Source organism: Trichosurus vulpecula, chromosome 3 (genome assembly GCF_011100635.1).
Source record: "Trichosurus vulpecula isolate mTriVul1 chromosome 3, mTriVul1.pri, whole genome shotgun sequence".
In the NCBI taxonomy this organism is placed as follows: Eukaryota; Metazoa; Chordata; class Mammalia; order Diprotodontia; family Phalangeridae; genus Trichosurus; species Trichosurus vulpecula.
This window is the reverse complement of record NC_050575.1, coordinates 323,990,052-324,014,562: the sequence shown is the minus strand read 5'-3', so window position 1 is coordinate 324,014,562 and position 24,511 is coordinate 323,990,052. Positions and strand designations below refer to the sequence as shown.

The 24,511-nt window shown below is 37.9% G+C and overlaps 1 protein-coding gene across 1 annotated transcript in view; it reads right to left on the bottom strand.

The window, feature by feature from the left end:
* The window catches only part of VPS54 (VPS54 subunit of GARP complex), an 80,310-nt gene extending 56,788 nt beyond the window's left edge, over nucleotides 1-23,522 (bottom strand). The window contains exons 1-6 of the mRNA XM_036750781.1: nucleotides 23,405-23,522; nucleotides 8,317-8,478; nucleotides 7,614-7,855; nucleotides 4,417-4,495; nucleotides 3,523-3,557; nucleotides 1,002-1,133 (exon numbers count right to left, since the gene is read on the bottom strand). Of these exons, the coding sequence (XP_036606676.1) occupies nucleotides 1,002-1,133; nucleotides 3,523-3,557; nucleotides 4,417-4,495; nucleotides 7,614-7,855; nucleotides 8,317-8,452 (624 nt within the window). The 5' untranslated portion in view covers nucleotides 8,453-8,478; nucleotides 23,405-23,522. The remainder of the gene's footprint in view (nucleotides 1-1,001; nucleotides 1,134-3,522; nucleotides 3,558-4,416; nucleotides 4,496-7,613; nucleotides 7,856-8,316; nucleotides 8,479-23,404) is intronic.
* Between the last annotated feature and the right edge of the window lie 989 nt (nucleotides 23,523-24,511).

Below are 24,511 nucleotides of genomic sequence, written 5' to 3'. Positions count from 1 at the left end.
ATTATAATTTTAAAGGACATGTATTCTGGATATAATGAACATGACTTTAAAATGAAGTACTCAAACATCCAAACCTCAAATGACAGTTTTAACTATTTAATAATTTATGGTACAATCAAATTAGTATATGCAAATATCTACCCATATTTACTCAATAAATTTTAAAGAAAAGATGCTGACCAATAAGACTAAGTACAAAAAAGGCTGAAATTAAATTACTGTATTTTTTTTTAAACAAAAAGTTTTGATTCAAAACAATCATTTTTGTGGACTGAACAGGACAATATTTACGACCAGAGATTATAAACTGTCATTTCATGGTTTAATGAGACTTTCATGAAAAACAAAATCTTTAATAAGACTAACACATTTATATGGTGATTTAAATTTACCAAGCATTTTGCTCACAATTCCAAGGCGGAAGGTACAAGTATTACTATCTCCATTTTACCGATGAGGAAAATAAGGCTCAGAAGGTGAAATGATTTGCCCAAGGAAGAGTTAAGTGTTAAAAAAAAGAAGTCAAGATTCCAATCCAAGTTTCCAGACTCCACTATTTTTATTATACTACACTGCCTCCTAGTAACTTAAAGAAGGTAATGAGCCAAAATCCTCCCTGTTTCATTTGTCATTTTAAATGACTGCTTAAGTAAATGTCTGTTATTTTTGCTCATGCTAAAAAGGCAATGTTTATGCTATGTAATAGATAGCTTCAAATGAAAGTTCTCTTAAATATGAGGGGGAAAGGTCTTGAACAACAAATTTTCCTCCTTCCACCAATATAGTTTATAAACTCTTTTACAGAGGAGAAAAGATTTTATTGTTTTCTTAGCCAAAGTTTGTAGGCTTAATAATTACCAACAGTGAGGTTAAAACATTAAAAGAAATACTTAAAACTAAGTAATTATATTCTTACAAAGAAATGATACCACTTTTCTAAAACGGAGTTATCTATATGACTTTCAAAAGTCACACTGAATAATCTCACAATGAGAATTTACCTTTTCTTGAAGCAACTTTGAGGATGCTGCATCACGATTTCCTTTTCCCCCAGCAGTATTAAAGTGAGACCATGGTAAAACTGAATTAAATGTTAAGGGATCTTCCAAGGCAAAATCTGGTTTCAAAAAAATCTAAAAGAAAAAAAAAAACCAGCTCAATCTCTCACAAGCACTTTACCTGTCATATCCCTTCAAGCATTCATAAAACTGTGAGTAATAAATCTGTAAGACACTACATGTGAATAGCATAAGCAGATTAAAAGGAATGTGTGGTTTCTTTTAAGATGCCAAATTAATATACATTATCTAATCAAACCAGCTTGACATGGGGCAGTGGAAATGGATAGGATCACATTCTCTCTATTGGAGGCCAATATGGAAGTATGAGTTCCCTGCCATTTCTTCAGTCTTTCCTCTCGCATCACCCCTAGAGAATGTTCTTATCTGCTAGGTAGGGAAGTCACTCAGAAAATATGGATACAGTTATCCACATCCAAAGGACAAAGGACATCCTTGAAAAGAAACAGCCAAATTCCCAACTGCCTTTCAGGTATCTCTACCTAGATGTCCTGCTGGCACCTCAAAGTTAAACTCTCCAAAAGTAAACTGATCTTTTCTTTCATTCATTTAACAAGTACAACTCAGCATCTCCTGTGTACAAGGTATAGTGGTAGGCCCTCAGGATTAAAAAAAACAATAACTAAATCATTCTTGACCACAGTGAACTTACATGCTACAGGAAAGAAACAATATAAACTGGTAAATCAATAAAAACTACATATAATACAAACACGAATGATTTTTTTGTTTTGGTCAAGGAAGGCACTAACCACTGAGGGGAATCAGGAAAGGTATCATGTGAGAATTGGCAACCGAGCTAATTTTTGGAAGAGCTAGGGATTACACAGGGTGGAGGTGAAGAAGGGAGGGCATTCCAGACATACAAGGAAACAGCTTGTGCAAAGCCACAGAGGCAGATAAAATATCACGTACGAAATATCATGAATATAAAACAAGTAGGCTAGTAGGACAGAAACAGTATATGTGAAAAGGAGTAATATGAGATAAATATGGAAAGACAAGCTGGAGACAGTTTGTGAGGGCTTCGAATGCCCTACAGAGGTCTGTGTTTTATCTTCTATACAACGGGGAGTTTTACTTCAATGTTTCTTGATCAGGGAAAAGACACAGTAAGATCTCTGCTTTAAGACTATCAATATGGAAGCTACATGGAGGATGGATCAGAAAGGTGAGAGATATGAAGCAGAAAGATTAATTGGGCTGCTACTGTAATAGTCCACAAGGGTGGGGGTCTCGTGAGTAGAGAGCAAAGGACTGACATGAAAGATGTTGTGGCAATGCTCTAGATGTGAGGGTCAGATGAAGGAAAGGGAAGAGTTGAAGATAACACTGAGGTTACAAACCTGAGTGAATAGAAGGACAATAGTGCAATTGAAAAAAAAAAAGGGACATTAAGAAGAAGAGAACATTTGGGGCTGGGTGGTCAGATAATGAATTCTGTTTTGGACAAATGCCATCTATTTGAAGATGTCCAACTGGCATATATGAGAGTCTCCACACAGAGATGAAAGCTGAACCTATGAGAGCTGCTAAGGTCACCAAGAGAAAAGACATGGAGGGAAAAAAAAAGGAGCAGGCTTAAGACATAACCTTAGGATACATGTAGGGGTAGAACATATTTACCTATTTCCATTTTGACCATTCTAGTTCAGGCACTCATTGTCTCTTGCCTGACCTTCTGTGGTAACTCCCTTATTATACTTCCCACCTCAAGTCTCTGTCCTCTCCAATACATCCTTAACACACTTTCAGAGTAATCTTCTTAATGGGCTTTCCTAATTACATTATTCCTCTATTCAGAAATGTTCAATGGTTATTTATTATTATTTACAAAATAAAATAAGAACTTCTTACCCTAGTATTAAATGTCCTTCACAATTTGATTCTAACCTACCTTTCCAGTTTTATCACATCTATTCCCCCTTTCTATATTCTATGTTCTTGCTAAACCGGACTGGCTTCTTCCCAGGTTTTCATTCTGTCTCTTCTCACAGGCAAAACAGGCATTTGACCAAGCCCTAAATTGACTTCTCCTATAAGCCCACCTCACCTCTAACACTGAAGTCCTTCCCTTCCTTCAAGGTCCAACACAGGCACCACCTTCTTCAGTGAAGCCTTTCCTGACTCCTCTACCCTGAACCATCACCAAATGAAAATTATCCCTACCTCTTCATTTTTTTTCCCTGGACTTTTCCCCTGAATTAATATAGAGACAAGAAAAATTAACTGGAAACTTTGATTTTCATTAGGCTTAATGGCAAGTCGATTAACCTCCTTGGGCCTCAGTTTCCTCATCTGTAAAATGAGGGGGTTGGACTAGATGACTTCTGATTTTCCTTCCAGCTCTAGATCTATGATCCCATGAAGAAGTAGCTCAGGGTGAGCTATTCTTGGAAGACAAAATTGTGAAAATCTGAAAGGCAGTTTTTCTCTAAAGTACCTTAGGTACTTGCTCCAGATCTGTCCTGGATTTATCTGCAAGAGAAAGAAAAGAATGTGCAATGAAAACCTTTTATTTCATTGTAGCCTCAAACAAAACTTCTTGTAACTAGGGGACCACAACACAATAACTACCTCAACATTTGTACATTTGTCACCCATTTTTTTTGGTTCCTGTGTGACCAGCACTGTGCTAAACAATGCTGAACAGGAAATATTATGTGTTTCAAGGTCAGTTTTCATTAATTGTGCAGTTGCTGTAAGAATCACTTATGTTACATGTCTACTTTACTAGAGAAAGCAAAATGTTTTATAATGATCAGCTGAATATAAAGTATTAATGAGATTAAATCTGGTCTATTTGGTAGTTATAACAAACTTTTATGAACTTTAACACAATCCTACAGGAGGTAGAAAATACAGCAGGGAAACTCTGTGTTTAAAAAAAATTCAAAATCTAACAATAACAAAAGATGTTTTAAAAGGCTTTGATCTAAGGAATAGAAGAATTAAGAAAATTTTTTCCAAAATATATATCAACTCAAAGAATTCCTTAAAGTCAAGGGTTGGTTTTCTATACAAAAGGCTGAAATTTTTTTTAAAAAGTACTTTTCCTAGTCATAAATACTCTTCCTTGCCAAAGCTACTACCATCAAATACACATATTGGGATGGGGAGGAGGAGAAGGAAGAGGAGATCTTGTTAAAAATACCTTTTGCAGTTGTTATTGTAATAAAGTACAAAAATGTTACTAGGAAGTAGAATATGCACTTAATCTTATGGAGAAAATAAATCCAAATTAATGTTACTTTTTCATTCATTCATTCAATCAAATATGTAAGTTTTTATTTCACTCAAAGTACTATATTATATGATCCTAAAACATGCACCATACCATGAGTATGTAAGAGAGTCCTATCAAAGGTATCTTTTGGAGGACAAATAGTCTTGCATCTCTCATGAATCTTCTCTCTCTATTAAAAAAAAAATCAAGATAGTATTTTGTCATCAGTACCAGAAGATAATGTGAGTTTTCAAATCGTAAAAATGTTTCAATATACGTTAGTATAGTATGACCCCAATATTTTCCAACTTTTGCCATTAATCTCAACAGCTGGGAATGCAACTAACTCAAAAGTATGTTTATGTGTGGTACATGGGAAATAACACTAGATAGGAAATCTAGAGACTTGGGTTCAAATCTGCCTTTGTCACTTATTAGCTGCATGAACCTAGGGCAAGTCAATTTCCCTGTTTCACTGTCTGTAAAATTTAATTTGGAGGAAATCATGTTGTATATATTAAAACACCATATAAATGTGCATTACTGTTATTACCAAATACTGTTGTGGCAAGATCATATGCTAATGGTCAATCTACTTTCCATATTTAATAAAACTCTGTGGAGTTTGAACAACAACAAAAGAAGCAAAGCAAATGGAAAATGCTCAATTAAATTCTTCGTAAGGGAGAATAAAAAATTATTTTTTTTAATGCAGCACTGACATTTGAATGCACATATATTAAATTCAGATATAATTTACATATTACCACTAAATCCTATGGGCTAACATAAAATCTTATTCTGATTCCAGGTCAGGATCAGGAACTACCACTAGCATGTCTGTCATTCTAGGGGATGTGTGCAGTACAGGAATTGAAAATCTGAAGCACTGTCCACAAAAGGGCAGTTTAGCATAGGAAAAAGTACTGGACAATGAGTCAGGAGCTCTGGGTTCTACTCTCACCTGTCACTAACTCATTTAATGACCTGAAGCAAATAAATAACTTTTCTACAAGTGATTGATTCCTCATTAGTAAAAACAGAGGAAATAACTATCTGCAGAGCTATTGTGAGGATAATGGATAAGAACTATAAAATAATAACTGCTATAAAAATTTCAGGTATTATGTAATAATGAAATCTGAATTTAATACTCAAGAAAATGTCACTAAGCTGTTGACATACTTTGACCCAGGAATGCAAAAGAAGATGTAGCATACGACATTCATTTAACTGTCATTAGCAGGACAATTTCTGGGTCCGAGGGCATTAAACAAAAACACCCTCCCAAAACTCTAGCCAGCCTATTCAACATCAAAGTAGCATTAGAGATTTGTAGAAAAAAATTAAATACTAATAGCCAAATACATTATCATGCTGATATTAATAATATGGCCATACACACAAATTCCAGCATAAAATATGAACAGATATGATCACATAAGAAAATACAAAGAAGTGTTAATGAAATTTAGATGCTGTTGCTCATAGGAAAAAGAGGAACAATTAAGCTTATTAATATCCTTAAATATTTGATGGAGTTTTGTGATAAGCAGAATTTTTTCTGTGAGACATTTGTTAAAAATCTAAAAATATATAACAATCTATACTAATTACAGCAACACAATCAGACACTGATCTTAGAGCTAACGGTAAAGCACAAGATTTAGACAAAATTTTTATTAGAAAATTTTCAAAATGTTGCTGCGTCCTCTATCAAAAAGGATTCAGTTTAGAACTCCACTAAAATTTGCAATAAACTTTTTAGTCACATGAAATAAAAAGGAGCCTTATTTTTTTCCTCTTGAAAATGAGAATAAAGCCTCAGGTATTGAACTATGTAGTAATGAACAGCACTGCTACACTGTTTGGTAAAGAGTATACAAAAAATTATAGGCTTAGAAAAAACTATTAAGAATACAGTAAGAGTATCCAAAATAGGGAGCAATTTAAAAATTCAAACATTAATCACCTAACATTTCATACCTATCAACAGGCTTAATTAAGTTCAAAAGGTTGGCTACTATGTGATCATTTTTTTTTTCAGCCACAACAACTTCAAGAAGAATATAATGAAAAAATTGGAAAGGATAACCAACTCAATGTATAAAGAATTGGGCTCCAAAAAGATTTCAAAGGCTACAATGATGGACCAAATCTAGTAAGATAAAATTCAACAGAGATAAATGGAAGGTCTTTCCTACATTTGGGTTAAAAAAAAACCCACATAGGTACATAATGGGGATGGCATCAGTAGACAGGAATTCATGTGAAAAATTACCAGGAGTTTTAGTGAACAGAAAGTTCAACATATGTATTCCTCAACAGAGACATTGAATAGTGAAAAGAATGCTGAGTTTGGAGTCAGAGGACATGGTATGAAGGCCAGCTCTGCTATTTACTATTTGTGAGACCTTGGGTGAGTTGCTTTCCTTTCTCTGGGCCTCAGTTTCCTCATCTGTAAAATGTGAGAACTGGGGTACCTTGCAGCTTTAAATCTACGTCTTCATGATTTTCTGAGGCAGAGAGTTTTGTGAGGAGTAAGAGTGAAGAAGTCTTACCTATATTAATGAATCCAGAATCCTTGAAATATTGGCATGCAATGCATTTAGTTTAAGTAGCAGCAAAGAGCATCTCATCACAGTAAGTCATTGATTAATAGTCAAGAGTAACAGCTTAATACTTAGACACATACTGAAACCAAATTTGACAAACAAAGGAAGAATACACACACACCCCTACAGAAAGACATTTCATTCCAAAGGAATATAAGAGAAAGGAAAGAGAAGAAGGGGAGACCGGGAATTAGGGGCAGAGTAAATTAAGGAGGAATCAGTCCCAAGCAAAACAAACTCTAAGGATGTACAAAAATATTTATAGCTTTTTTTTGAGGTGGCAATGAATGGGAATATGAAAATTTAATTTAATGAGAATATGAGGAATTATAAGGGTGCTTATAAATTGAGAAGTGGACCAACAAATTATGGTACATAAATATGATGAAATTATGATGAACTATTGTGCTGATACTACTATTCTGAACTCTTATCAGCATAATGACCAAACAGAATTCCAGAGGACTATTGAGCAAACATGATAACCACCTCCTGATAAAGAAGTGAAAGACTCAGAACACTGAATGACACAATTTTTTTGGACATGGTCAATGTGGAAATTGTTTTAACTGATATTTAATATATTTGCAATGGGAGTAAGAAGGTGCATCTTGACTAGTTGAGGGAGGGAAGGAAGGAAAGAAGGAAGGGAAGGAGTGAGGGAGGGAGGAAAGGATCAAGAAATGACTCTACCTGAGAGATTTCCTGTTGATATATTGCAAAATGTTCTTTGCTGATTTGTGGGAGGTAGAATGAAGGCAGGACTTCTGTGTCCACAAAGTCTAGACCCCATGTTTTTGTGAAGAAATCAGATTCTCTTTTTGCTAATCTAGGATCATTTAATGCTGCTGGAAGATTTACTTTGGAATGATAAATAGTCCATCTATGTTGATCTGCAACCAGAGACGGGGCATCACATAAACTATGTGAATCACCTGCAGAAAATAAAGAGAAAACTCAGTTTTTACAGTTGCTTTTAAGGGGAAAAGTTCTTTTTTAGAAAATAATATTATGAATTTTGCATAACAAAGTTAAACATTATATGTACATATGTAGAGACATATGTGTATATTGTTTGAAAAACAAAAATAACAAATTCTATTTTACACAAACCACCTAAAATCACTTTGAGTAGTAAATATTTTAATCAAACAAATCTGTATATAACGATCTTAATTTTCCTATCTCAGTCCTCAAAAAAATGTCTGAGACCCTTTATTTAATTCAAATCCTTACTTTCAGAGGCCCTACAACTGTAAAGAGTTATCAAATATATAATTATACTATTTTAGGGAACTAAGATTTACTCTTTTTAAGAAAAGCAAATAATCTTCCATCACTCAATGAATATGGTATTCCACCATATATTCTACTGTTTAAAAAGAGAATTCATTACCTGTGGGTTCCTTGGGACACACATCTGGCAGTGACTGTACAGGTCGAATATGTTTAGTAGAATCTACCTCCTTTTTAAAGAAAACATCACTGCTACTTGCTTGAGGCACTGGTGAAGAACTGTGGCTTGAAGCCATTGCATAAAATCACCCCTCAAATGGAACTAAATAGGAAAGAATAATAAATATAGATCAAATCATTTATCTATTATACAATGAATTCTTATCACTTTTTTCTAAAATAGAAGTACCCTTCAAAAAACTCCAAAGGGAAATTTCTACCAAGCTTACCTCTAGAAATATAGAATTTGTCCATAATTGGGAGGAGCTAGTAGCACAGTGGATAAAATATTATTATGAGGATCAAATGAGATATTTGTAAAGACTCTGCAAAGCTTAGAGCACTATATAAATGCTACCTATTGTTATGATTATTTTTTGCTATTATTAAAATTTCTTGCAGAATGCAAGTGCGATGGTTCTATAGCCTTGTACCAAGAGTTAAAAAACATAAGCCACCAGAAACCATCATCAGATAGGTTAAGACATTTACAAAAGACACAAATATAAAACAATCCATAATTAAGTTCAAAATGAATGGACAGATGATAATACATGCTTAGAAGTTCAGAAGTTCAGCAGAATTATGTCAGCTGTAGATACAGATGAACGAAGAGTTAAATAAAATATCTCGTTATTCTTGTGGAAAGATGGAAAGACGAAAAGATTAGGCAGGGAGAGACTTGGGGGAAGGAGATCAATGGTGCAATTAAATCAACTCAGGCCTGGTTAAATGGCTGAACACTAAGTTCTTCATGGGAAGTCAGACCAGGAGTGGGAACAAGAAACTCTCAGGAATGAAATTCTGAAGACACAACAAAAGAAATAATTCTTTTGACCTGTGTCATCAGGTATTGTCTAAAAAGATCAACATGACTCCACAGGAAACTTGCCAACCACCTTAGACAGAAAAAAAATGTATATTAGATAAAAACAAGGAAAGTTAACATGAATAGAAAAAGCATGGTGCAGTATTCTAAGAATAGTGTCTGGGTACAACAGTTAAGAAATGCAAAGAGGCTGTTGAGAAAAGCTAAGGATGACAGAAGAGGACTGTGTTTTTTTAATTATTATTGTTGCTGTTTTCAGTGAGGGTTGGGGGGCGGGGGGTGTTTTTAATATTGGGAAAATGATGTTTTAAAATAAGAGCCAGGATTGGTGCTTAGGATGGATGGAGCTACGACGTTAGAATTTGGCTCCTGTCTCTGACCATGAGAACTGACGGTAGAGCCGTTCAAATCCTATTTTGCTCCTATTTGCGTTTTTTTTCCTGCCAAGGAAAATAATCTTTGAGTGAAAAAGTCTGAAATAAACGTCTAACAGAGTTAACATCCAGATAAGCAAGGAGATATTAAGGAAGCACCTAATTTCCTATGACAAGTACATAAATATATACATAATGCAATGTGTGCACATACACATATAGTGTTTCTGTATATACAGAAAGAACTAGCAGTTATAAGCCACTATCAGTGATCTATAAAAGATCAATAGAAAACTGAAGGAATTTACAAGGTAAACACCCTGATTTTTTTTTTAAGGGAAGAGAATAGAATCTGAAAACTACAGGCAATGAGCTTGATTTCTGCTCCTGGTAAAATTCTAGAGCATATAATCAAAGAGATGGTTAGTGAAGATCTAGAAGAAGTGGTAAGTAAGCGGTGGAAGATGGCGGATGGAGTCCCCAAGATGGGATCTGAACCCAGCTCCTCTAACTCTAGAGCCAGAGCTCTTCCCACTGTACCAAGCTGCCTCCTAACTGAACTCTAAGAGTGTAAGTCAACACTGACACAGAAGCCATGTAAACTCTATTTAGTGGAGATTCATGCTGAAGAAAATGAGGATATTTAGCCTGAACACTGGGGAGAGGGGTATAAAGGAGGGAGGGAGGCCTGACAGTTGTTGAAGGGCTGTTGAATTAAAGAGGGATTGGACTTGCTCTGTTTGGTCCCACAGGAAGAACTAGGACGAACAATGGGTGGAAGTTACCAAAAAATCAAATTTAGGTTTTCTGCTAGAGAAATCTTTCTGAACTAAGCAAAAGTCATCTTTTGGCTATCTTATGGGGCGGTATGTTAGCCTTCACTGGAAATCTTTAAGTAAAGGTTAGATGACCACTTAGCAGGCACAATGTAGAAAGATTTCTTGTTTAAATACAGTTTGGACTCAATAGCCTCTGGGATCCCTTCCAACTTTGAGATCTATGATTCCAGGACTACTATTTTTATTTTTTTAACATGTCCTCTTTTTATGTCACAAAGAGAATTGTATTTTGGGGTATGCTAATGTAACCAGAACGGCCTTTGTTTTCTTTGAGTGACTCAATTTATCTCAGTGAGCTTTACTAGGTGCTAAGCCCCAGGCCCAAACCCCATTAGGTGTTAATGTAATCCATGTGGATGTGAACTTCCCAGGGTCCTAAGGGGAGGGGCCAACTCAAGAACCAATCACCAGAGCCTGAGCTCTGGTGATTCAGATGATGTTTGATGATGTCTGAAGCCCTATAAGAAGGGAGGACAGAGTCATTTGTGTGGGGCTCTGGAGATGGTGTTGATGATGAAACTCCGGGCAGCTGCAGCTAAGAAGCCCTCCAGCTTGTAAACCCGGATGCTGAGATTTTGTTGAACTCTGGTAACTATGTGTTGGGATTGAATCAGACAAAGTCTGTTGATGTTTGTAATTTGTTTGCATTTTGATTTGAAGTTCAGGGTTCTGGCTTTTTCCCCTGAACTAACTGAATGATATTGGTATGCTGAATTAAAAGTAAGCTTGTCAACCCCTTCACCTTGCTTTCCTTAATTAAGCAGATCAAAAGAACCTGTGCTGTTGGCAGCTTTCTGGGTGCTGCCTGTGGGTGGATCTTACACCCCTACAGAAGCTGCTAGCCGGATTGCTGAAACAGCTAAATGCTGTTCCTTATCTGTATTATTACAAGTTCTGATAATGCTACCTGATAATATCTTATGTTGCCTTGATGCCTAATCTTTAAAGCTTTTTCACCAATGGAATGGTCATGATTATACTATAGGCTTGCCACATGTGGGTTAGCAAAACCCTATTACTCTAGCATGTGATATTATTGCAGCACTCTGGATGTCACTACATGATCAGCCTATTTCTAGTCATACAAATGTAACAGCATGTAAAGAGTCTTGTCAGTCTTAAGTGTTACAAAAATGTCAGTTATTATTATTATTACCCATATGTACAAATAATCAGAATAATGCAAGGCAACGTGGCATACTAGATAAAGTACTGAATTTGGAAACAGGAAAACCGTTCAAATACCACCTTTGACCAGCAGGTAGGATAAAAAATTTTGGTGCACAAAACAGTAGCAAAAATGAGCCCTCAAATTCTAAAGATAGGGGCAGCTAGGTAGCTTAGTGGATAGAGCACAAGCCCTGGAGTCAGGAGGACCTAAGCTCAAATCCAATTTCAGACACTCAACACTTACTAGCTATGCGACCCTGGGCAAGTCTTTAACCGCAATTGCCTCCTCCCCACCCCCAAATATTTTTTTAAATTCTAAAGACAAATTCAGTTGACATAGAATTAGATAAGAAACCCTGGGTCACTCTCTCCTGGGGAGAGAGATCCTAAACACCTATTCTATTGGATGGTGATAAAAAGCCTGTAGCACCACCTCTGGGATGAAAGAGGTAGACCATCTGGTAGCTTCCTAGTTTAACCAATTATTCTTATTAACTAGGTGACATTCAGTTTTGTTTTTTTGTTGTTTTTTTTTCTGTGCTGCTGTAGAATCAGTATCAGTGCTCTCTGCATTTCAGTATGAGCAAAGCCTACTATGGATAAGGCATTCACCTGGTTGAGACTAAAGTTTCTCATTTGTAAAATGGGGATGATAATAGTATCTCCTGTGATAACCGTAACCTAGTCAAAAAGTTGTCATAAGGCTCAAATGAGAAAGTATTTTGCAAATTCTAAAATACTAAATATATTTCAGTGGATATTAAGACAGTATAATAAATACTATAAGAGAATTATAAAGTATTATTGGAGCTCAGATTGAAGGGTTCTAGAGCAGGAAATGCTTCATGTTGGAAGTGGCATTTGAGCTGATTCTTAAAAAATAGCATCCTGACAGATGGAGAATGGAGAGGATATCCTAAAAGTAGGGAATTGATGAAAGTGTGGGGCAGAAAAGCACAAAAGATGCCTGGGAAATGATGACCAAGGCAAACTGAATAAAGGGTGGGACTGACACAGAGGAATGCCAGGAGACGACACTAGGAAGGTAGTCAGAGGTCATTATTATGGAAGGAAATCAACAGTCATAGGAGAAGCAGCATAACCAAAATACGTCTGTAGGCAGAAGGTGAAAAGACAAGGAAAATGAAGAAGAGACTGAATATACAGCAAACAGAATTTCTGACACAACTGACATTTCATATTAGTTCAAATAAATTCAAAATAACCTCAGAAAACAGTCAGAAATACATTTTAGTCAGTTATAGGTATTCCTGAGTTACAAACACCCAAACATTGAACTTCAGTAAAAACAAGTAACTATTTCATACTAGGCAAAGGTATGCAACAGGCTAAGACCTTGTGTATCAGAACCATTCCTAGCCTCTTGTTTCTGTGCCCTTTACCACCCTCACTAATGCATACCTGCCACTACGACCTCTCCCTCAGAGGTAAAAGTAGATTCTTATTTGCTACTTTGTCCTGTTTGTTGTGTTGTGGTTTATCCTTCATTCTCGAAGAGGACCATGACAATGTCACAAATTTAAAACCAATAAGCCAAGATAGCTAATTTTAATATAAAGCCAAAACAAAGAAAATCTGTTGCAAGAAAATTGTGCAGTGGGGCATGCCAAAGACATAATAGATCAAGCATTTTGTATTGCTGTCTGATTACCTTTACCTTTCTTTAGTAGGGATTATCCACAATAGACTACAAATTTTGTTTTTTAAATATCATCAGTCTTAATTCTATAACCATTGAGGATGTAGACTTCAAATAATTCTGAATCATGGAATTCCAGGGTCAGAGAGGACCTCAAAAACTGGCTAATTCAGCTCCAACCTGAACAGGAATCCCCCCTTCAATAAACTACTAAATTGCCACCCTGTCTCCACTTTGAAGACCTTCAATGAGGGAGAGACAAAGTTATCACCTCCCAAAGACAATTCAAACTTTGAGAGACCTCTAATTTTAAAAATATTCCTTACAAGTTAAAATCTGTCTCTCTGTAATTTCCACCCATTACTCCTAATTCCACCATACAGGGCCAAACATGAATCTAAACCCTCTTGTATTTGATAGACTCAAATATGTGAAAAGGGCTATCTTGATCTAGCAAGTCTTCTCCAAATTAAATATCCCCCAGTTCTTTCAACCAATAAATATTAATGAAGATGGCTTAGAGAAATCACATTTTGAAAAATATTAAACAAACTGAACAGAAAAAAAAGATGTCTATTAATATATATTAAGAGATTCATCCCACAAAATGTCAGGAGGCATACAGTAATGTCCAAGATGGCCCATAGACCTAAGTTACCTCAACTTTCAGAGCTCATTAAATATCACTTACTAATCCACTTCCCCATTTCCCCTACCCCCAGCCCAGCCCTAATAAATTAAGGAGACCCCTCAAAAAAAAAAAAGCCTGTCAAAGTCTTTTTCAAAGGCAAAATGAAATGAGAGGAAATGAAATTGTTTAACCTGAACTAAAAAAAAATGATACAGCAAACATAGCCATTTTTAAATATTTCAATTTTGGGGGGGAAAACATCTTTTAAACTAACCAATATTTTCCACCACAAAATAGTGGCAGTAAACAGCACTTGATCATCCAAAGATAATACAGTATTACACAAATATATCAACCATTCTTTAAATATTTCAAAGTTGAAAAAAGAAACAGATCTACCCAAAATATCATGTTAACCATTAAGGTTTTTTTTTTCCCCAAAGTTTAATCACAACAAACAGCACCTGCTCAGCTGGAGACATCATTGCAAAATTTAAAAAGTAAAGAAAAAAACAGGTCTCAAGCTCTTACAAGACTGAAGATAGTTATATGTAAGTATTTTATGAAGATTTCAAAGTTATCCTTGTGCATCCTACTACTTTAAATAAAGTAAGCATAAGCCAGCAATTCTCAGAGTGTGGTCCAGGGACCCAGGCACATCCCCAGAAGGCCATTCAGGGGGTCCTCAAGGCCAAATTATTTTTATAACAAGAGGTTTTAAGTTATAATACAGTAAATATCAATATATATAAACCACACAAACAAAAGCTTTTGGGGACATTCTAAATAATTTTTAAGAGTGTAACAAGGACCTGAGACCAAAAAGTTTGAGAACCACTAGCCTATGCAATAAAAATGTTTGATAATGAAGACTAGGTTCTAGGATGTCTGTGCTAATTGGCCAATTTCTGAAGTTAGAATCTAATTTCCACTTAATTTTTTGCAATAGTCGTTAACTAATATCAGCTGTCATAGATGAAACCAGCTATTAAAACTGTTGGATTTCATAAGAATGTAAAGAATGTATATTTCCAAGCACAGAAGCATATCAAATCATGAGTAAGAAAAATGAAAATGTCTAAGTATAATACAATGATACTCCCTCTAGTGAATGAAGAGAATAAATTCCAACAGTACAGTTCTATAGCCAGCAAGATTTTTATTAGCTATAGCCCAGGACGGAATTGAAGAAAAACTTTTCTAATAATTAAATCTATCCAAAAAGTAGAATGGGCTGCCTTGGTAAACAGTGATTCCCCTTGCTAGAGGATATATCCAAGTAAAAGCTGGATGAATTGTAAAAAATTCTTGTGCAGGTATGCACTGGACTAGATGGTCATTGAGATCTTTCAACTCTGCAATTATGTAACATATGTTCCCTTTATTCTGTGTACCTCAGCAGGATACTTAACCCTTGCTCCTTCCCTTCCGCATGAGGTAGGTTCTACCCTAGCCTTTTGAGCCTATATTTGGGCCTATTCTCACATCTTTCTGGATCCTCTTCTGCCCAGAATCCGTGCAGCAAGGGGCTGCATGGATTTGACTTACAAATAAGATTCTGCAAAGCCTGTCTCAAATCCTGACCAAATACATCTGAAGAAGTCACCAGCACCAACCCAGCAAAGAGAAGACTGGAGTTCTCCATGGTGTAGTTAAAAAGTGTTGAACTATGTAGTCAAAAGTCACTTGACATGTAAGATCTTGGTTTCTTCAAGGAAGAGAACAACGGCACCTACTTCATAGGGCTGTGATATTCAAATGAGATAATATGTGTAAAGTATTTTATTACAAATTTATCAGCCATTATTATTATTCCCTCAACTCCATTCTCCCCATATTGATTTTGCTGAAGTCGGTTGGTTTCCAGAGGAGGCTATTTCCCAAAAGATTTATAAGTTATCACTGTACTTGGAAATATATTAGCATAAATGGCACAGCACTTTTAATATAGACTCTAAAATTTAAATTCTCAATTGTCCGCATAAAAATTATTCTCTTTGAGACTTATCTGCAGTGAATTCATGTGCACCCCCCCGCCCACACACACACACGCACACTCACACACTCCTTCCTAGCACGATACTGAGTTGTTTTCTCCTACCAGAACTAATTCACACTTAGTCAATGTATGTTTTAAAGTAATTTCAATAATCTGAGTTAAACAAAAATGGGAAGGTAAATATTTAGTAGGAAAAGTTATGCAATGTCTTACTAAGATGACTATATATGTTTTGATTATTCATTGTCTAGAATTACTGCACTATAGCCAATACATAAATTGACAAGCTAATTTTACAAGTAAAAGCTTTTTTAAAAAAATTATCAGAACCAGAGACAGGGCTCCAGGGTTCTGAAAAGATAGCTCCTTCGTGAAAGATTTATATAGAAAGACCTAGATAAGAGATGTCCCAGGATGAGAAGACACGGATGAGTTATTGTTGATACCAGATAAGGGAGTACTCCCCATCAATGAGAAAATAGACCTGCTTAAGTACTAATCATTTTCATCTTAGGTGTTTGAAGAAAATATTTCAGTACCTTATTTCAACTATATCCTTCTCTGAATAGTACTAAGTATCAAGAAATTTATTGTTTATTTTTATACTCACTGTCATTTTGACCAAATTCTTCCTTTTTTTCTCAAAATTTCCTCTAGAAATTTACTAAAAGGCAGCAACAAAAAGTAAAAAGTAAAAGTAGCCAAAACATAGAATAAGTTAATATAATTATTAAGATTCCATAATATCTCACTTAAGAGATAGCTAGTATTTACATGGTACTTTCAGATTTGTAAAAGCCTTTGGATATATTAACTCATTTGATCATCTTGACAACTCTCCGAGGTAGGTGCTATAATACCCATTTTATACATGAAGAAACTGAAGCTTAGATGTCAACTTGACCAGAGTCACACAGCTAAGTGTCTGAATCAGAATTTGAATTCAGGTCTTCCTAACTCCGAGTGCCTAGAACTATCCACTGAATTACCTCACTTGTTCTCTCAGAGAGCGAGAGGAGGGAGCCTCTCATGACCACATTCGGTGTCTTTTATACACTCAATCCCTCAAGTACTTAAAAAAAAAAGCTACTTTTACAAATATAAGAGCTATCTTGAATCCATGATTTAATACTCTAAAGCCAAAAATTTCTCCCAGCACCAAAAAGTCTTTAAAGCAAAGAAGAAAAGAACACATCCCATTCCCTTAAATACCATCCAACTATTATTTGCAGCTTTCTAGCTCACTCTTGACTACAATCCCAAATACTTCCATAACTAAGGCTGTCTAAGAAACTTGTTCAAACTGGTTGAACTCTGTGCTCACACCTCTTCTCCCTTTACCACAGTTGTAAACAAAAGTTGACACAATTTTGTGAGAGTAGAAAAATGTCTTTTTCCTCATTAATGTGAAATAACTGGCACATATATTCAGTTTGAATAAAAAGTCTTACTCCACTGTTTATGAAGGTGACCCTGGCTTCTTGGATCTAGGGCTGGAAGAGACCATCTAGTCCAACATCCTCACTTTACAGATGAGGCAACTAAGGTCTAGGGAGATGAAATGACTTACCCAGGTTATGCAAGAAATGCCAGGGACAGGATTTGAAATGCGGTACTCTGAATGCAGAGCTAGCATGCAGCCTCTGGCAGGTCTTAAAACAAGCTGAAAGGACTGAGTATAGGCACTGTCAGATTTTATGTTTATGATTTGAGAACCAGCTAAGGTTCATCAATCTCCACTTTAGCCACAGGGTCATGGATTTGTTGGCCAGAGCACCTTATTTATAAGACTGTCTTCTAAAAAATAAATAAATAAATAAATAAAGAATAAAAAAATAAAAAAAAAAGACTGTCTTCTAAACTGGTATTACCAAAGGGAGTACCTGCAATAACAATATCTAATATCCTTAAAGTACTGGTGATTCATAGTTATCGTTATGAATAGTATTTTATTGTGTGGCAATACAATGTTGCTCACAGGGGCTACTGAGGTGTATTAGGAGTGGTTCATTTGGTACCAAACAACCCCAAAAGATTATTTTTGGTGATTTTTGTTTCTGTTTTTTTTAGTTTGGCTCTTGTCCCTTGATAAGAAGCTTCCAATTCTCACTTTTTGCTCCCATGCATCAATAGTATTCACTTCTCACCTCCTGCCTCTCTCCAACTTCTGTAATCTACATAGGCCAGACACGACTTCCTCATCTCTGCTTTCTTCCAGAAATCCTTCTTGATTCCTCACAGCTGAAAGAGTTCTGGTTCTCTCCCTCCTCAAACTATAAGTGACCACTGTGTCTGGACTTCTTTGTCTCTATTACATAGGTAAGTGTCCCACTTACCTAAGAGCTGTATTCTCCCCATAGACCATAAGCCACTTGAAGGCTGTTCTCATCTTTGTGTTCCCAAGGTGTAGAGCAGTACCTTGGACACCACAGGTATTTAGCACATGTTTGCCAAATGAATTGAACCCTAATCCGTTTAGGGCTAGGAAACCAGATAAATATACTTGTTTAAAATGTCTGATAAAAATCAAAAATGAGGCACTAGTTGCATGGGCTTTTAGTATGTACAACTCCGATGTTTTGCTTATTCCTCGTTCCTGACTGTCCTGAGACTTTTGTGGTATGTAATAGATAAATAATTTCTGGAAAATGAGTTATTCTAGAAGGTACTGCAAAGAGTACTGGGCAGGGAGAGATCCCATCTTGGCTACACTCACCACCTGCAGTGAAGTTTTAGCCAAGTCCCTGAACTTCTCTGTACATCTCACCTGTAATGGAAGGAGACTGGACTTCCTAACTGTCTAAAATTTCTAAGACTATCACGAATTTCAAAAGTTTAAATACTAGTAATCAAGATGTCTGCAACTCTAGTAATATTTCATATTTACAATAAGTTACAGTTGCCATTTTCACATTTTTTTTAACTAGGGCTCCCCACATTCCTTAGTACCGCAGCTTCTCTCAAACCCAGATCTGACTACTGAATGGCACAGAAGCACTGACCTGAGTGTCTGCCCCTCCTGGTGATACTCCTGGGGATTCATGTACTGATACCTAAACAATCTTCTAGCTAAACCTCTGCAACAGCTGAGATTACAGGCATGTGTGTCATCACATGTGACTAAACATCTATCTGTTCAAATCCATGGGTTATTTGTGAAAATTCCACATTTATCACTGTTCTCTGCTACCACTTCTCCCAAGAAGGCCATTCTGAGTTATCAATGAGCAGAAACATGATATGCTCACTATGAACCAGACTTGTAGGTTAAAATCCTTAAAGGGGTCATAAACACTGGCTCTGGGAGTTTAAATCAGTGATAAAGGCTAACCTGAGGGAGTGTTGGTTGATGGAGCTTCAGGCTTTCTGTATTTTAGCAGCCTTCAGAAATCCCTTTTCAAAGAGGTCAAGCTTCATATGAAGCTTTTACCAACCACTATCCGAAATTCTGCCATTCTTTTCTCCCTGCTTCTCTCTCCTCACTTTGAAAAGATATTCAGATGATATAAAATAAAGACGAAGTGGAGAGAGTTTCTGATCCTTATCTGTGTTTCTATATGGAGAGCTGTCCTGTATGAGCAAAATAGGTCTATCTACTTTCCTAATGTAATCTGAAAGGTATAATAATTGGTAAACTGTTTTTAAGATTCAAGAATTTTACTAGAAATAAGTGTTAAGTAAGTAAGCAGGTGTTCCACAAATTTTCTGAGGTGGTAATGGAGCAGAGAAGCCACCCAACACCCATATTTTTTTAATTTCTGAGAATTTAAAAACTATAACCAAAAGGAGAATAGCTCCAAAAGAATTCTCTCTCTCTCTCTCTCTCTCTCTCTCTCTCTCTCTCTCTCTCTCTCTCTCTCTCTCTCTCTCTCTCTCTCTCTCTCTTCATTTTATGATATATTGATATATTAGCAGAACTATCATGTATATGTTTATAATGAAGGTAAAGGCAAATTAAGAGCAAAGGCAAAGAAAGCTCTTTAAACTCCAAAATTTTCACTTCTCCACCATGCTTTGTATCACTGGTATCAAAGTCAAGAAGAAACAGATCCCTGTAGACAGCAAATTGTCTTAGAAAACAAAAAATTAACATTACCTATGTTGTATTCCTTTTTAAATGCAACAAGGTGGTGAAGTGGATAGAGCACCAAAGTGGACAGGGCCTAGAGTTAGGAAGACTCATCTTCCTGAATTCAAATCCTGCCTCAGACACCTACCAGCTATGTGATCCTGGGCAAGTCACTTAACTCTATCTGCCTCAATTTCCTCATCTGTAAAATGATCTGGACAGAGAAATGGCAAACTACTTCAGTATCTTTGCCAAGAAAACCCCAAAGGGGGTCACAAAGAGTCAGACATGACTAAAACAAATGAACAATAAATGTTGTATTTTTATTTATTTTCTAAAACATTTCTCAATTCCATTTTAATTTGTGAGTGTTTACATCTCTGCTTTAAATGTTCTTGAACCACATAATGAATGGATCATATAACCTACAGCTACAAGCAGTAGATGGGCTCAGTGGATAAAGAGGTTAGCCTTAAGTCAGGAAGACTTGAGTTTAAATCCGGCCTCAGACACTTGTCATGTGACCTTGGAAAAGCCACTTAATCTCAACTTTCTTCAACTGTAAAATAAGAATAATAATAGCATCTACCTCCCAGAGTTGTTAAGAGGATAGAATAAGAATATCTGTAAGATGTCTGGCACATAGGAGGCAGTATATATATATACATATATATACACATATACATACACGCACACGCACGCACACACACATATGCTAGCTAATATTATTCCCTAAATCACAATATCCTGATCCTGTCATATTATCTATGGAAATGACAAGAAGAGAATTTTATGACAAACAAAAGTTCTTTTCCATAACACCTCTTTCAACCCACAGAAGATATAAAGTCAATCAATTAAGCACCTATGTGCCAGACACTAAAGCAAGTGGTATATAAAGAAGGGCAAAAAAGAAGCCCATGCTCTCAAGGAGCTCAGAGTCTAATGGAGGAGACAACCTAAATACAAACAAATTATATACAAGATAAAGTGAAATAATCACTAGAAGGAAGTCACTCGAATTAAGATGGGTTGGAGAAAGGCTTCTTATAGAAGAATGGATTTTAGCTGGGATTTGAAGGATGCCAAGGAAACTGGAGGAAGGCGAGAATTCCAGGCATGGGGGCCAGCCAGTTAAAGATTCCTGGAGTTGGGAGACAGTGTCTTCTTCCAGGAAGAAGGCCCAGTGTGTTTATCACCAGTAGCATGTACATAAATGCTTAATAAATTTTGGTGAATTGAATCCTTATAACAGTGAATGCCAATAAGTGAATCAGTCTTGAAGCAATGATTTCTAATATTTTCCAGTCCTCCAAACTTCATATGCTGAGAAGTACTGTGTTAAATTGTTCACACGTGCTTTTGAAATGGTACTAATGATTTTTTTCTAACTGCTACTTATTTCCAAATAAAACAAAAGTTAGCTAACAGTATTTAAGTTAGCCATCTAAAAGGTCAAGAATTTTAAAAATTTCTTTCTTCATATTAGTGACAAAAAAATCAGTAACTGATTTCTATATAGTTTTTTAAATTTTGCAAAGTATTTTACATGCATTATTTCAGTTGAGCATCACAATGGCCTTGAGAGAAAGATATTATAGGCATCATTGTTATTACCCTTGGAGAAACTGAGGCTAGTAGAGTTTAAATGACTTGCCCAAGGGCACAATTAACAAAAAATGTCAGAAGCAGGATACAAACCAAATCTTCCAGACTCCAAGTTCAGCTTTATATATTACATTATAAATCTACCTTATAACCAATTTTGAAATTGATAGAAAGAGAAAAAAGAAAAAAAATTAGTTCCACAGGCAAAATTTCTGATAGTTTCTTAAAATCATAACACTATTTTATATTTTGATTTCTAAGATAACATTAGTTTCTAATTCAAGCCCATTTTGTTGACACACCTTCATTAAAAAAAAAACCCTCAGCATACATGCGTACAGATAGATAACCATTACCCATGTAAAATCTACTCTTTCTACCTAATATGTTGTCACCAGTGAAAAAACACTTCAGAAAGAAAAATCTCTCCTTGATCGTGACATATAACAAAATAATATGGAGAATCCTTGAAGTTTGTAGTAATAGGAAAACCAGATTTTTTTTTGTTCTACAGAGAACCATGAAAATAATTCTCCTTTCTTTAAAAAAAAAACCTGCATCCAGAATTTTCATATATACACTAGGTTTACAAAAAATAATGATAAATATATGCACACACATATAAATCACCAGAGCATGAATCCAATGTAATCCATTATGGTAAAGTTGCACAAATTTCTAAAGCCACAATTACTAATACATATACTGAATGAACATTTTCACCAAGACCTACAAGGAGTGATTGATCAATGTAAATTTCCATGTAAGAAACATTCATAAAGGAGCTACTTAGAATCTGATTACAGTACAGAGACATTCAAAATCAACAACTCCCATGTTTCCATCAGTCCCTTTTACAACAGCTCAGGAAACATTATTAATCAAAAAGTTGTTCTGCGACTGGGAACTCTAAGACATTAGAAACTTACTCCCTATCCACCATAATTCACAACACAAATTAATCGATCATACAAGCCACAATGCTCATGATCTAGCTACCCAGCATATATATGGGGGAAGAAACGAAAGCGCTTTTTCATTATTCAAATCGATTAGCTTAGTAAGCAATTCTCATTAAAGTGCTCTGAGTTTTACAAATCAAGAATCTGGCAACCAATTTGAAAAAGGAACAAATGCTTAATTCAGTTATTTTAAAAGAGGGAAAATCCTGATGAAATGTTTTTAAAGCCAGGTGAAAGTTTACAGATATTACTCCCTTCTGGTACAGCCAATACACTAAAAATGCCATCCCTGTACTGGGCACAGAGGGAATAATAAAAGGGGTTCCCCTATCAGTGGTGGGAGGGAAGAGGAGGAGGAGGAGGAGGAGGAGGAGGAGGAGGAAGAGGAGGAGGAGGAGGAGGTCCCTCCAGTGTTTGCAGCTCCGCAGAGATGAAGGAGGGTCACACCTGGGGAGCACTCCCTAGACGGGAGGAAAGCCCCGCTCCTCCCAAAACGGGCTAACAGGGTTGGCTGAACGAGAGGGAGGATGGAATTAAGGAGATGGGGCAGGGCTCGATCCAGAGGGTAGCTAAGGACCGGGGTGGGGGGAAAGAGGTGACAGGAAACCACAGCCTCTAAACTTTCCCCACGTCCTGGGACTGGGGGGAGGGCCCGGTGGGTGGCGGTCCCGTGCCCAGCAGCCGGGGCTGGGACTGGGGCTATCCCTGCAGGTGACCGCAGCCGGCCCGAGGCGAGGGAACAGAGTCTATGGGCAAAGTGGCCCAGCTGGGCCGGCTCAGGGCCCGAGGTGGACAGTCAGCCCGGGCCCTCCCTTCCTGCCCGCTTCCTCCCTTGCCTCCACCCCCACCCAAGCGGGTGGAGGTCGGGGGGCAGGCCCCGCACTGTACCTGCGGGTCCTGGGCAGCCGCCCCGGGGCGAGGCCTAGCGCATGGCCGGACGCCCCTGGACCTCCACTTCGCCCCTGCCGCTGCCGCCGAGCTCGGGCCGCCGCCGCCGGCTCTCGGCACCCCGGGAGCCGGGCTCGGGCCTCTGCCCGGCCCCCGCGCCGGCGCTGGCCCGGGCTGCACGCAGAGGCGCAGGCCGGCCCCGGGACCCGGCTCCGCTCCCGGGTGAGGGGCGGCCGCGGCCGCTCCTTCACGTCTCTGCCGGGCGTCCAGTCAGCCCACAGTTCTCCCCGGGACCGCAGCGCCGCCTCCGCCGCTGCCGCTGCCGCCGCCGCCTCTCCCACATCCCCGGCCGCCAGAGGAGCTGCAGCTCCCGCCGCCGAGTCTGCCGCCACGACACCCGGCGCGGCCCGCCCCGGCCCGGCCTGGCCCCGGGCTGACGCCGCCGCCGCCGCCGCCAAAGCGACGGCCCCCGGCCCACAATCCACCGCGGCCCCTGCCCCGCCAGCCGGGGCTGGAAGGCCGGGGTGGCAAGGCGGGGTGGGGAGTGGGAAGGGTGTACGCCACCCCTCCAGCACCCCCCGCGGCCGGGGAGCACCCTCCCGAGCGCCCCCAGGGGTCTCCCCAAGGGCAGGCCGGAGTCAGCCGAGCCGCCTCCCCGTCTTTTGTGGCAATTGTTTGAGGCTGACATTTCTCCCGCTTCTTGGGGTGCCCCCCATCTCCCATCCCTCTCCACGTGGGGTTTAACCTGCCCTGCCATTCACCCCCCAATTCCCAAGCTGCTTTAAATGCTCCACAGTCACTGGGGGTCCGAGGGGCGGTGGCATGTTACACCCCAAATTGTCACATTTTCCCACCCCCTTGCAAAAATATATTTAAAATATAATTAATATTAAATGACCCCCCAAAAAAAGATGCCCGAGAGGCCTAGAAAAAAATGCACTTTTCCTCCTCTTCCTGAACGTCCAAGTTGCTTAGCAAGGGGAGGCTGCCTCCTTCTGTTCCCTCAGTGACCCAGCGATTCCCTTAAAGAGGGGAAGACCCTCCCAGCCCTCTGGAAGGGCATGAACGAGCGTCCCAGTCGGCAGAATTGATAGAAAGCGTCTACTC